Here is a 14,528-nt window from a genome sequence, read left to right as displayed (position 1 = left end):
GGAACCGGAAATGCCGGAAATCGGCTTTTCTCCGCTATTTCCGCATCTCGTTTTCATGGGCTGTAATGGCGGCCTACACGAGTGACGTGAGTGCGGGATTGTAAATAGTGGCTGGAAGAGAGACCTCGTGAAAGTGACACTATGAATCAGGAGAACTGTGCGGTTGTTTTGGAAACACTTCGAAAAGCGGCCAGCCAGAACGCCGAGCAGCTAAAGCCTGCTGAGCAGCAGCTGAAGTGTTGGGAAACCGAGAAATGGTTTTACTCGGCTTTGTTGGTAAGCTGCTCGAGTGAATTTTGCAGACCCTCTTCGGCAGAAACCGCGTAAAATATCCGCCAAAAAAGGCGCAGACGGTATAGAGAAACCGATCTGACAATTCAGCGAATCGCACGGTGTAGCCATCGTGTTTACATTAACGGGAAGCACGCTCCTCGGCAACTGATGCAGCCCAGTGCAGGCGCCGGCCTTCCCACAGCGCGGCGCGATTGCTTTCGGGGGTGTAGCGCGGTCAACAGGCGGCACGTGCTGTCATTTTAAGGATGACTGCGTGTTGAACTCTCGTAGTTCCACAAATTTTGTGGCATTTCGTATATGGGACACGGAAGGTTGCCTGCTGCATGCGTGATCATGTTGCAAGAGGGTTGTCTGCGTAATTTCAGAGCCGGCACTGATTTTCAGTTCTGCTATGTTATACCAAAAATTGTGGGCCTCATCAGTTGGAGGTTGAGTTCCACAGCGTAGCATAAGTGTTTCAGCGTTAACTTACGGCTACGTGCGAGGCAAACGGGAAAATATACCACGTGATTTCTTGTCTTTTCGTTGCTAAATGTAACGGGTGCTCAAACATTTGTCGGAATGAAAGACTCCCACAATATTCTATTTTAAAAGAGCACGGCGTAGTTTCGAAGCTCTTTGCAGGCAAGTTCGTTACCCACGAAAAGATGACTCAGATGATTAATGCCTTTTCTGGGTTAGGCGCCAAAACACTCGGTTCTGCAAAGGGAAGATATGGGGATCGAAGTCTTATTTAGAAAACATAGTGCTGAAAACTGCATCTTACTATCACAAGTTGCCGAAAAAAAAAAGCTGCATTTAATCTACTGAAAATTTCTCAAACTGTGTAGGTACTGCACCATTTGCTTCTAGCTGTGCCACCATGCATGTTTTGGGCATGTGGCTGCAAAAGCCTCATTTTTTGTAAAACCTGCAACGCATGATCCAAGCACTGCTGCTGAATATTTTTGATTTACAAGCAGCAAACAGTTCGGGTAGAGTGAACTAAAAGTATAGAGTGGTTCAAATGCGCCCCAAAATGTGAGCCAAAAAAAGGGGTCAAACTGTTTGGGGCGCTTCAAATGTTACCCCTCCATCGTAGCGCAGTGGGTACAGTACTGGGCTTTTACACAGAGGACCCGGGCTCAAATCCTGGCTGAGCCATTTTTTTACATAATACAGGTAAACCTGGATGTAACGAAATTGACAAAAGTCTGCAATTTTTCGTTACATGCAGGTTTCGATTTAAGGCTCGTGGGATTGAAGCAGAAATGAAGCCAAAATGCTAGACATCCGTAAAGATGAACTTACCCTTCATTAATTTATTTTTCAGTGAAAAACTGGGTGACTTGCACCTCCTGCTTTTGCTCTAGCTTAGGCACTACTACACGGGGCTCCAAAGATGCAAAGTCACCTACCCCATATTAAAAACGTAACTTAAGTATCACTTTTGCCCTTTGACGCTTTCCGGCGCCTTAATGCGCTACAACAACCACACTTACGCTGATAGAGTGCCTTTTTGCAAACGTGACGCTCTTTACCGCCCTCATTGTTGAGAGGGTGCCAGCTGGGATACTATACCAGGCGACAACAGTCTTCTTCCTCGCCAGCGGACACGGCACGTAAAATCGTGCGCTTTTCTTGAAAAGACACAACTTTTCGTTTTCTAGCAGCAGCACTCATCACTGAAGAACCGATACCACAGATAGAAGTAGAGACGTGCGACTACACGCTGGCAGGACAGCCTAGCACCTCAAAACTTAAGTCTGGAACCGAAATCGCACTCAGACGTGGAAACTCATCTGAAGGGTAGTTACTGTTACTAGATCGGGGGGGGGGGGGGGGGGGGTCATGCTACACAAGCAAAACCAGAAGTCACCGCTAAGTTAGCCACAGGTTGGTGCTAGCCCCCTGTTCATCGTCATCGTGACGAATTTTGTGTTAAAGCGATTCCAGACGTTTTCATCGCTGCTGGCTCCTTACGGTAGTGCTAGTATTCATCAATTTAGTTCCTTTTACCGGTCGATTTTTGAGTAAAAGTGCAAAAAACAATGACTTATCAGCTCACCGACTTCGTTGCATCAGGGTTAACTGCCACGACGTTTCGTTACATAGAGCTCGCGAACACACGGGCTTCAATAGGAGTGGCAATGGGGAATGGAAAAATTTCGTTAAATTCAGGAATTCATTACATAGAGGTTCGCTACATCCAGGTTTTAGTGCACCTTATTAGGCATACAAAATTGCCTAAACTTCACCATATACTGTGGCTGTGCAGAAAATTATTGTGTTCGTCATGTTGTGTGGTTGTTGGTAAAGGAAAGGGGGGGGGGGGGGGGGGGGGGGGGGGGGGCATTTAAAACAGCCAACCCATAACGCACTTCAAAAATAGCTATAGCACGAAGAGAAACAAGGACTCATACTAACACATCGGCCATGAACTGGCTGGAATTACTTCTGCAGCTTCCCTGCCTACAGCAAACACGTACATAACTGGACACATATATTTCTGGGAACTATCGGCGCAGCCGTAGGCTACGCATTCGTTCTCAGTTACTGCTATAAGGCGAAAAAAAAAAACTGTAAGGAGGACATGCAGCATGAGCAAAAGTCCAGTCATATACGAAGGCATGCCAATAAAGTTTCATCACCACGAATAAAAAACTTCAATTGACAGAGATCCAAGCAATATCGCACACTTTTGCAGTTACATCTAACCCGAGAAAAGGTGCAACTAAAAAAATGAACAAAACAATTGTGATAATTGTTCACCATTGCTTTGAAAAACGCTCTGTGTGGAATATTTTTGAAGAAAATTATGTGATGAAATTAAATGGAACAGGGCTTGTCATGTCGCAACGTTTGCATGTATTGTGCTTCAGCGCGATGCAGCCATGAACTCGTCATCTGCGAGGGAGTATGCTTCTTCGCTAACGTATATGACACATGTTCTCACCAATAACAAAAAAAGAAACCAAAATGTGCAATTGTTGTTTGTGTGGCCAAATTATTTAATATTAATAGCTAATTGCACCAGAATTCGCTGGATGAATAACAAAGATTACCCCAGCTGTAGTCGGTGATGATCGTCTGCTTCGTCTGCACTGCTGCGCAAGCCGTGCCCGTGGCCATCTGTGTGTTCTGCTTTCATTTACCGCCTTTGCAACTGGCCGACTGACATCTGATAAGGCAAGAGGCAAGCTCAATTGTCATTGTAACTCTAGATAAAAGGAAATGCCGTTCTTGAGTGTCCGGATCAGCGTGTACGTTGTATGGCTCAGTGCCGTTACGTCGAGTAATTTTTCAGCAAGCTTGCACGAATCGAAAATTTTTCTATGTCGAGGTCAGTGGTCCTGGTTAGAAACTAAATGTTTGTAATTTTATTGTGCTGTGTCCGGTCGCATTTGTAAAATTTAAAGTTTACACGTGCCGTTTTGGTGAGTATAGAGCCGCAGCTTAATCAGGCACATATGATATAGAAACTACGGTAGATATCGTTTCACTGAAACGGTTTTTAGTTAAATTCTGTTTTCTGTTAGCAGGTTAAATTCTGTTTTATTTAAATTTATACCACGACCTTCATTTCTAAGCGACGTGCATGAATTCAGCTTTGTTACACCTTTAAAAAGGGCATTAAGTTTTGCTACACAACACTCGTTACATGGCCATTTCAATTATGGTGCACGCAAAAAGGTTCTGTTTAGTGTATTTTGTATCGATGGGAAGAAAACAGAAAGGCCAGTTCTTGATTTGCAAATGGGGTTAGCTTATGTTATCTTTTTTCCGCAGTAAAATAAAAGGCACTGGCTACGTTACAACTTTAAATGTTTAACCAATTAAAAAAGGAAAAGGACTGTCTCGGAGGGAGATCTGAACCCAGGTTTTTCACGTAGGAGCCAAGTACTGTATCCGCTGCACCACCATGGGGGGGGTAACACTCGCAGCACCCCTAAACGGTTCGACCCCTTCTTTTGCCTCACTTTTAATACATGGGCCTGTGGGGCGTTTGAACCACTCTATATTCTATACTCGGTTACAACTCAAGAACAGCACCACCTCATGTAGTGTATCACTCCGCCAAAGTGCCGGACCCGTGACGTCAGTGCGTGTGCGTTTTGAAAGGGTGCGTTTTCATATCACGCTATGAATGCGTGATATCGTCTGCCTAGTCTCACGCAGTTTGTTTTTCATCACTGGAGTTGTCTATAAGCATATTAAGTCCAAAAAATCACGGAAACGGCTCACGCCATGTTCAAAATATTTCCAGTAATGCCCTACTTGCGCCGTGTGGAGAAACATCCGGCCACGGTGATAAGGCACAGCGGCAACTTCCGGTGCCGTTCTTAAGTTGTCACCGAGTATAGTTCACTCAAGTTTGGGCTTATGCACAGAGAAGCTTTCAGGGACGAATGCTTGTCGAACCTTCAAAATGCTGTGTTTGCATTGTGGGCAGTCGCGAGTGAGGCTGGATTTGACAACTAAGCGCGTTCAGTGGACACGGTGACTACAAAGCAAAAGTGAAGGCTTGAGGATGTGTGCACCTATTTCTTATTGGAATCTGTCGTCTGCATCCGTACATGAGCATATCATAATGGTCTGCCGCCATATAATTACCGTAGCCTCAAAGTTTTATTGTGAAAACATAATGACAAGCGGTTTCAAAGTCATCCGCTGATGTGTGGCTCGTAACAGAAACTTCATTGACCTTCTATGTGAGCACTGCTTACTAATAAACAAAGGAAATAATTTTTATCCCATGAAAATGTTGGAGGGAAGAACTTCACCAAAGCCTGGAACCTTTCAAGATACACGAAATAAGACTAAAGGTGTAACTTCAAGGTGTGCATATGGCTTCTCAAAACGTAATATATTTGTTTATTCAAGGATTTTGATACTATTCTTACATAGGCAAGTCAATCAGAGGTCGTTTGGCAGTAAATACAATTGCCATTTTCTGTAATGGTGTCGTCGCAGTGTGCCTCAATTTGCTTTTTTCTTTTTATATAAGCAGCCAGGTTTCTTCTGACCTTTATGTCGGAATCAACACGAAAAAAAATTCTAAATAGCTTGCATTATATAGTAAAATGTCTGTCCCAAAACTGCCCTTTTCTTCCACAACTGCTACAAGAGTGGTAAAACTAATCTTGCTGCGAGTTTTATCACATAATTTAACTGCACAAACGTGGCGTGCACAAGCCTGTGCCGTCTTATTTTGCCTGTTGTGCGCTGCTTCATAGTTTTCCTTTCACCGATCTGCCCTTCTCACTTAAATTAATTTGGCATTCATGCAATCTATGCAAGAGAGAGAGAGAGGGGGAGAATGAACTTGAACAGTGCTTGTTAAATATCCAGTTTCCAGGCACCATCAGAATCGCATTTTTATCTTTCTTGAAGTGGATTAGAAAAAGATGTCACTGTCCCATGGCCTCCTACACTGTAGAAACTGCACATTGCCTTTTTAGCCCAGGTACTACCTTGGCTAAATATGGGGGATTCTATGCAAAGTACTTGGCTGAAGCCAGGTTACCTGTAGAGACAGCATTCGCTTTGACCATTGCATCATGCAGGTCTTCCTGAATCAAACTTACTTTAATACAGATGTGAAACGATAAAGGTTGGCAATTTCGCCTCAATTGTGGTCTATGCGTTCCTTCCTTCATGTTTTTCCTGCTTGTTTTGACTTACCCATTCGATTCCTTTTTTTTCCTGCCTCTCTCAGTCAATCTTTTCAGACCACAGTTTAGAAGTCAATGTGCGGTGGCTGGCAGTGTTGTACATAAAGAATGGCATCGAAAGGTACTGGAGGAAAACGGCGACAAAGTGAGTATAAAAGTGTGCCCTTTTTTAAGCCATAGATTGCCTAAATATGTGCAGTGGAAGTATTGCCCAGGCACAACACATGAAGTGAACATTCACCACCCCTTTTTTTGATACTTGCAGTGCAATATCTGAAGATGAGAAGAAGATTCTCAGGCAGAAGATGATATCAAACTTCTATGAGCCAGTCAACCAGGCAAGTTTTTGCATTTCTGATGACAAGTGTAACCCGGCAAAAGGGGTTGTTTATTGCAAATTATGATGTGTTCAATTATTAACTCTTCATGTGAGCAAGTGAGGCATTGTTTAGGCACAATGATTGCTGCAATATTTACAAATAAATAAACCATGAAATGTTCCAAAACATTTTTAAGTCCGGAAGTGGCCAGAAATAAGATCCAAAAATATTTTGCTAAAAATTACAAATGCTATATAGAAACGTATCAAATTTGCCTACTTAAAGTTTGGTGCTATTTGTGGTTATTACTAAAAACTTCTGAAGATACTTGCCAATAATTTTAAATCTTTTGCAATCTGGACAACTAGATTGTCTTGCATTGTTATCAAGACAGAAGGTGAGTGGAGATCTATTCTGAAAGTGTTTTCTTTCTGCCACTCGTGTATTTTCGGATGCTGTAGGTGCAGAACAAAAATGGCATTGCCATTTTGAAGCTTTCAGGCTCTTGCATCCTTCTTGTGAGGTGGAATGTAGCCTCAGCGACCAGATTTTTCACAACAAGAGTACAGTGTACTAGAAGATAGAGGTCTGTCTTGCTGAGAAGGGGGGGGGGGGGGGGCAACCAACGGAGAATGTGGGGCCTTTTTGCGATAAAAAAGTTGCATAGAACGCAGCAGTTCCCTAGAAAACTCATACAATTTTTTTATGTACTGGACTCTGTACTCTAGTTATTTAGAGTGTACCATAAAACGTTGTGCCAAGAAAATTGAGAAATAAAACTATTTATGTCAACAAATAAAACTTGTGAAACCAGCTGATGAGCATGGCCAGCAGGGGTGCTGCTGACTGTAGGAGTTCCTCAGCAGAAAGTTTCATAGCAAAAGGGACCCCCTTTTGCCCCACTAGCCGTGGACAGCACACCCTCTCTCTCGTAGCGCGCTCTAGCGAGCGCCCGTTCCCCTTGCAGCTTGCCCTGCAGCTTGCCGTGCTGGTGTCCAAGGTGGCGCGCTTCGACTGCCCGACAGAGTGGCCCGAGTTGGTGCCCACTCTGCTGCAGGTCGTCCGGAACCCCGAGGACCTCCCCCAGCAGAGGAGTCTGCTGGTGCTGCACCACGTGACCAAGTCTCTGGCGTCCAAGCGCCTGGCTGGCGACCGCAGGGTCTTCCAGGAGGTCGGTCACGCACACAGTTTGCGTAATCCAAGACATCCGAAATGGGCGCCAAGATCAGTGCAACCCGAGGTTTAGGTCCTTCTGCGGTCATAACTAGCATGATAAAGAGTACAGGCTATAGAATATGACATAATTTGATCCCTGTGGTAAAGAATGCTCCCAAATGAGGCGGCCTGTTCGAGCAGTGTATAGTTGGTGGCAACATGCTCTGCTGTAACGCAGCTTTTTGTACCTCTCGCCTTTTGCTGCCCTGTCCTATAGTAATTAAGACAGGGGTACTGCAACACTCTGAAATTTAAGCCAGCCATTTGTCTCCCCCAACATTTCTTTAAAGACTGCATTGGCACTTTTCAGACGTACCCAGCTTAAAGGGTAACTCATTGCAAACGACCGGATTTTGTACTGTGCCATGCTACCCCAGTAACTGTGTCTGTTTTTGTTCTTAAAGCAATGAAAGCTATGTAAGGCTTGTGATCTGTTTTGTGGTGCCTGTTTTCAGTTGCTACAAATGCATTTTTATTTTTCATTTTGGCAGCGTAAAAGATTGCAATACTTTGCACATGGCTGTGACTCTGAGCAGCTAAGGGTGTGCTCACTCTCAGTAACAAGGCCAATTTTCAGTGCCCCTGAAGCCATCAAGCCTTGGGCTTGGCTACGTTATTCACATCTCGCTCAACAAAATCAGGCGGTATTTTGGAAATCGTTTCTTGAAGTGATGTTTTGGTTTTCTCTTTTCAGCTTGCGAGCAACATCTTTGGGTTCATCCTGCAGCTGTGGACGACCCAGACGGAAGCATTCCTCAGCCAGATGGCAAACGGCGAGAACAACGTGGGCATCTCCCTGGAGAAGTCGTACCTGTGCCTCAAGGGTGAGCAGCATTTGGTGCTCTGTTCCCCTGATTATACCTGGCACGTAATGTCAAAATAGGATGCTCTGTTCAATACTGGCAGGTATATTTAATATGTTTTCCTTTTCCTTTAATTGCCGGTAGTGGGAATTTTGTTAGACGCATTTTATTCACCATTGAGGCAGCAGAAAATACGGATAAGATTCTTGTTGATTTGTTTTTTAGGGGCGTACAATATAAAAAGGCATGATGTGAGGGATATAATTATCCAAACTTACATTGAACTAAACATGTTATGGTTGGGGTGAACTTTCAAATGTATCTGCTGGACATACTCAGCAACCGGTAACGTAGCAACAGAATTCTATTGTACTTGGATCATATTTACTGAACATAATGCATATGACTCATTCACAAAAAAAAATAGTATGTCTACAAAGATGCAAAGTTAGCACTTTACTGTGAATGTTCCCAGGCTGTTAAGTGTGCATTCTGTGGCAGCATTCCATATGACCTTGTTGCAATGGAATGTAGTTGGCTAACACTTTGTTGTGAGGCATTTACTTGTACTACAGTACTTGGGCTTCTACTGTGATGTTCTTTTTCTTCTGCTGAACGTTTTGGACTGGGGCTTCTACTGGACATTCTTTTTGTGTTGAGGGATTGGTTTATCGTCTAGAGACGAAGGGCTTGCCCGGGTGCACTCTGTCAGCAGCTTGATTGGCCCAGTGCTTTCCGATTTCCCATGCCTGATGGATCGGGCTATCGTGGTGGGTGGTTGGATCTCTGCAGTTCTTCGGAAGCTGGTTGTGCATGGTTTCAAGGAGCCCGGGCGCGTCCCAGAGGCCACAATGTTCCTCACCCTTGTGTTCCAGTGGATGAAGCCCATGCTCCAGTGCCGTGAGTTCCCTTGGTCTCTATGCTTCACTTGCGTGCCCTCGATGAAAATGGATACGCGCCAGTGGTGCAAGGGCATCAAATTGAAGGAGTTGGCCCACCTTCTGAAAAAGTGACCCACTAAGGGGCGCGGCCAAAAGTACATTTCTTTTTTAACAGTGATGCAGTTTAAGGTGGTGGCTGGGCTGGCGAACGTGCGCGAGAAAACCTCGCCAAGTGATGACGTCATCACGCGTGCCGGCACCACTCACTTCAACGTAGCTTTGCCTCGCCGCACTCGGGCGGGACTCGTGTCATCACCTGTCGTAGGCGCGATACAACTGTTGCAAGCACAACTTTGGAAATGTGTCGTGGGGTGACTCGCTCTGTTGTTTGTTGTGACCAGTGGTACAGTTTTGATAGTGCAAAGAGAATTAATGCCAAAATGAAAAAAAAAAAGGCCAAAAGTCCAGGAAGCGATAACGTCAATCAACTTCTTAATTAGTGTCCCAGATGCCAGACCACACAAGCCAAACAATGGCCACCAAACAAGTTAAAAAAATTCTTAGCAAACGCCCGTCCCTCTTCGCCTTGGAGCTTCACTGCAAAACCAGTGGGCACGCGTACATTGTGCATGCTTTAATCGTTGCTCTTTGGGGGGCTAGTGACGACACCACACAGAAAACTTTACCAAGTCTCAAAGCATAACCACACAAAAAGCTTGGTTGTGTCTTCAAGCGTAACCACGCATAAACTTAGCCGAACCAAGAATAAGCTAGGTGGCCGCCAGCTTCACTGTTTGCCCAGTCTTCACGCCACTAGTGCAAAGCTGGACAATTGTATTTTTTATAGAATCTCTTGAAACTTCAAGATGTTGCCCAGCTTTTTGTCTTGATTTCAAATGTTCAATTACTTTTATAGTAGTTAAGTTAAATCTCATGCTGGCTTAAAAGTGCCTTTTTATTGTTTGCCAACACTAGAAAAAAAAAATGAACTGCTGATCAGGAAATAGTATTAGCATGTGAATAGACACTACTTAGTATAAGGAATGCAACGCTGAAAAGATATTTCATATCACACCACTAATAACTGACTTCCCAGACAATGCAATTCCCAGACAATGCAAATTCAGGTTCTGTAATATGACAGTTGAGAAAAAAAAAAAAAAAAACCTTTCAGAGTTAGAACCAAACATCTGCTGGCAACGTTACTTGCCTTTTATATTGAGCTGTATTCTTCAGAGAAAATTTTAACTCCAGCTTTCCTAGGTCCCGAGATAAAATGCGCAAGGTGGCCAAAAATGCTGTCTTAAAGGAGCCATGAAGAGAAAACAAAAGTTTGTTTTATTCGAAAGATTAGGTGTTTCATAGTACCCCAAGCGCTTTCCCGGAAGCAAATAAGGCTTTATTCACTGAGAAATAAGGCAATTTAAGCAAAAATTTTAAATCTCCCGCTAAAATTGCACATTTAGTCACGTGAACAATGGCATCATACGAGCCGGTCCATGAAACAGATACTTAGTATGTCGACTCCATATAGCACCCACATGCGGGAGTCGACCGAGACGGCGGCCATTTTAAAAATACTAGTAAAACCTAGTGCACCCGCAGCCCTAGTCATGGAATCGCCTGATCCGGAGAACAAAACTCTCGCCGAGGAGCTCGGGCTTGCATTTAACAACCTCACACCACTTGAACGCTCAGTGCTTCTAAGTGCACGAGCGGCAAGAGTTGTGGGATACGCGGTGGACGGGAAAGCGACCATTCTGCGATAGCCACAACAGACGAACGCCCAGCCGTCGGCACCGCTGCCTCGTCAGCCCCGTCGCGACGGACGAATACAGACTGGTACGTATGTGCCGTATTTTCAATTTCAGTAGCAGTATCGCTTATGCCAGTTGGCCGGTGTCGTGTATGGAAAGCCGTTCGCTCGAGCTCTCTGCTCCGACCAGAAAGATTCGAGCGTCAATGCGCGGTGTGTACGGCAATTTTTTTCCCCAAGGTCAGAGCGCTTTGAAAGGCGATTTGACGAAGTCGGCGACGAGCGCCAGCATGTCCGGGTCCCTGCCGTAATCACTTCCTCGGAAATGAAGCGAGCACACTCATACTTCCTTTAGCTCTCTTTCTCCTCCGTTTGCAAAGTTCACAAAACGTAGCCACTTGCTTCGCTGAGGTTCGTCTTTGGGCAGCACATGAAAGGAGATCTCACCGGCGGGGATGTCGCACTCCCTCGACGATTTGCCCATACTACACGGGCATTTCAAAACACAGCAACGAAATTTCATTGTAAAGTGCTCTAACAAACTGAAGTTTTCAGTGGTTGTAAACTGTAAACGAGCTCGTAACGACAGCAGCAAGCCAACACGACCTCCATACCGAAACCTGTGCGACGAGTGGCATTATCTCGTTGCTGCTCTGTGTTCCTTACTCCCCTTGTTTCTATTTTTACCTTTGCTGGTTGGCGATATGACGGCCAACCTCCTGTGAAGGGATTACGATACCAAGCAAGGTCGCGGCTGTGCGTGCTGGGACGGTTCGTTGGCCCCGAAGAGCCTTGAACCCGAAAATTCGTCTGCGCGACGGGGGCGACGGCGAGATGTCGAGTTCGGCTGGCGGTAGTTTCGTACGCATTGGTATACACGCTTGCGTGTTCGTTCGGAACTTCAACCGTTTACTCCACCGTTCTTTGTCATAAAAAGAAGGTGCAGTATGTTTCACGGGCATTTAGCTCGCTATGCAAACTGTAAGCCCTGCCTAACATGCGTTTGCTTTTGCCGGCCTCCGCCAATCGCAGAGCATTCTCGAGTGACATCATAGGTTCTGTTGCGGAAAAAGAGCTGGTGGGTCGCATGGTCATTTCCTTTTTTCCTAATTATGTAGCTTATTTGAGCGAAGTTTGCGTTATAAGTGGTGTCGTTATGGTTCTAACGAGGCAATCTTTCAAATGAACCAAACTTGTGTTTTCTCTTCATGGCTCCTTTAAACTGTTCTGTGCTCAATTCAATGGGCTCTATAGCGTTACAGCAGAGGATCCTTGACGACCCCTTTAAATAAGTGCATAGATAAAGGAGGCCATGGCCTCCTCTTTTTTTTTTTAAATAGAAAAATAAATAGTTTAACTTAGGCTGCTTACAGCACCCGCCTTTACAGTTTCAGCTGGCAAAGCATTCGCTGAGCTATTGTTGTGTATATGAAAAGTGCATCAAGTCATTTTTATGGAGGCCAGATTGTGGGAAGTGGGGTGAGGAGGCTGTTTGATGAGAATCCACCCCCTCTCATGTGGTGGAACCCTGCATGCTCCTGTACCACTCAACAGGTGGCAAGATTGTGTTACATCCTTGCATGCCGTGATGTGCTCTCCAAACATTTTTTTGTCAGGCAACATTGTGTGTGCTTTCAAGCCAGCAGCATTGCTCATTAATTAAGGCCACAGAAGCTTGAGGCAGGAAACAAGCAGGATTGGGTTGCCTGCTTGCTGGCTTGCTCGCCTGCTTGCTGCATTACTTGCTTCACTGCTGAGCCACTGATGGACAAGCTTCTTCAGCCGGCACTGCTTCGTGTTTTACTGAATTGTGTTCTTTCACTGCAGGTAAAACGCTGAAGTGCATCAACCCCAACCTTCGTCAAATCTGTGAGAAGTACGTCGTGCTGTTCACAAAAGTGGTGAGTTTTGCAGGTCGTGCGTTTTGACAGTAGTTTCTTGCTATTCAATGAGACCGATGGAAGAGGCTCCTTCCTCTCAATTCCGCTGTTTTCTTGAATTGTTTGTTTGTTTGTTTACGCAGCTTCACGATGTCTTGGAGCTGCATCCTTTCTCCTACGTCCCGTTTATCAAGCCATCTTTGGAGTGCGCAGTGTCCCTCTGCTTCACTGAGGCTGGAGAGGGTATGTATGCCTGTGGCGTTTAATGCATTGTGCTGGAAATTATTTGTTAAGAATAGCATATCTAGTGTCTGCTTCCCTTCTGTGTTGTTGCCAGTGCTAAGGGAGAAACTCTTGCTGAGATGCAATGCATTTAATACGCACCATGTAAATCTCACTTTTCCTTGACACCTGTGTTTGCATTATCAGGATTTGTGATGATGAACATGCCTGAGCCTCATTCTACTAGAGTCCCATTTTTTTTTTAATGACAGTGGGACAAGTGCACTGTAATATGTTCTCGGTCATTTGTAAAGCAGCAGTCACTAAGGGTCAGTTTTAAGGTTAAAATTTAAGTTTTTTGCTTGTGGTTCACTATGCAGTTATGTGCTGTTCATCAATGTACCTATTGGTCGTGGGCATTGATTTTTATGAGTCATTTTTTACTAAAAATTGACGTTACGGGATTGCCTAAAGCGATGACGAGGCTGGGTTACCTGGCACGAGCCGTGAACTGCTAGAGGAGCAGAGGTAATTGCCAGTTCTCTGAATGCAGTCTATTACAAGATTATTTGTACCACTGGTACTGCTTTTACTGTTTACAATGAAAAAGAACAAAAGCGTACCTGTTGGCCTTTTTGTTTCCCCTCTGCTCATGAATGGCTCCATTGCAGCACTGCGTTTCATTTTTTCTGTGTCAAAGGTACTGAGATAGATGTTCTGTTACCTGGTTTTGCACTTGCCCGTGATATTAACTGAAGCCCTCAGGAATAAGCAAATTTTTTCAACCAAATGCTTTTGCTCTAGCAAAAGTGCCGTTCTCAATGTGATCAAACACTTATTTTTCTCGTGATGACCAAAGATGGTTGCGCCCCACTCCTGAGATATTTGACACAGAATAACCTCCTTCCTACTTCAGCAGTCGCGCTTCATGATGTATGTATATATATTCTTTTTAGGTTACATGTACTATCAAGAAGTGTGTCGTGAATCTTGCAACGCACTCACATTTGTAACTTTGTCCCCCCGAATTGTGCTTGCCTTCTCAGTCAAATGAGGATGCTTTTCCGCTGCTATGGTGCTATAACAAGGCGTTGCCTCCAATCTTGTCCCAGGACTTCTCTTCGAGAGGTTCATTGTGCAGTCCCTCAACCTGATCAAGGCCCTCATTGCGTGTGCCGAGTACTCGCCTTCCAAGATTCCTGATGGTGCGTACTCATTCTGTTAACTTCGACGAGCTGCCTTTGGGATGCGTCATGAGTACAGACTCCACACGCCTGGCATGCTGTCATAGTGTAATTGCCGCTGAATTGATGGATTAATTTGGGTGGTTTAATGCGCAGTAGCTGCACCTGGGCTATGAGGTGCGCCGTAGTGGAGGCCTGCAAATTAGTTTTGAACACGTGTCGAAATCTCGACACACAGGCGTTTTGCTTGTCGCCTCCATCTGAAAAGCACCCACATGGGCTGGGCTTGAGCCCTCGTCTTTGGGCTCAGCAGCGCAAT

At 44.9% G+C, this 14,528-nt stretch overlaps 1 protein-coding gene across 1 annotated transcript in view; it reads left to right on the top strand.

Moving 5' to 3' along the window:
- Positions 1-2: 2 nt before the first annotated feature.
- Positions 3-14,528, top strand: part of Impbeta11 (importin beta11) — a 58,477-nt gene continuing 43,951 nt past the window's right edge. The window contains exons 1-9 of the mRNA XM_077700753.1: positions 3-276; positions 5,993-6,093; positions 6,214-6,286; positions 7,236-7,439; positions 8,178-8,307; positions 9,079-9,186; positions 12,751-12,824; positions 12,947-13,046; positions 14,138-14,230. Of these exons, the coding sequence (XP_077556879.1) occupies positions 142-276; positions 5,993-6,093; positions 6,214-6,286; positions 7,236-7,439; positions 8,178-8,307; positions 9,079-9,186; positions 12,751-12,824; positions 12,947-13,046; positions 14,138-14,230 (1,018 nt within the window). The 5' untranslated portion in view covers positions 3-141. The remainder of the gene's footprint in view (positions 277-5,992; positions 6,094-6,213; positions 6,287-7,235; positions 7,440-8,177; positions 8,308-9,078; positions 9,187-12,750; positions 12,825-12,946; positions 13,047-14,137; positions 14,231-14,528) is intronic.

The sequence above is a fragment of the Haemaphysalis longicornis genome, unplaced genomic scaffold, assembly GCF_048455015.1.
Source record: "Haemaphysalis longicornis isolate Haplotype H1 unplaced genomic scaffold, Haemaphysalis longicornis Haplotype H1 scaffold_2, whole genome shotgun sequence".
In the NCBI taxonomy this organism is placed as follows: domain Eukaryota; kingdom Metazoa; phylum Arthropoda; class Arachnida; order Ixodida; family Ixodidae; genus Haemaphysalis; species Haemaphysalis longicornis.
The sequence above is the reverse complement of the archived record's forward strand: the minus strand, read 5'-3'. Positions and strand labels throughout refer to the sequence as shown.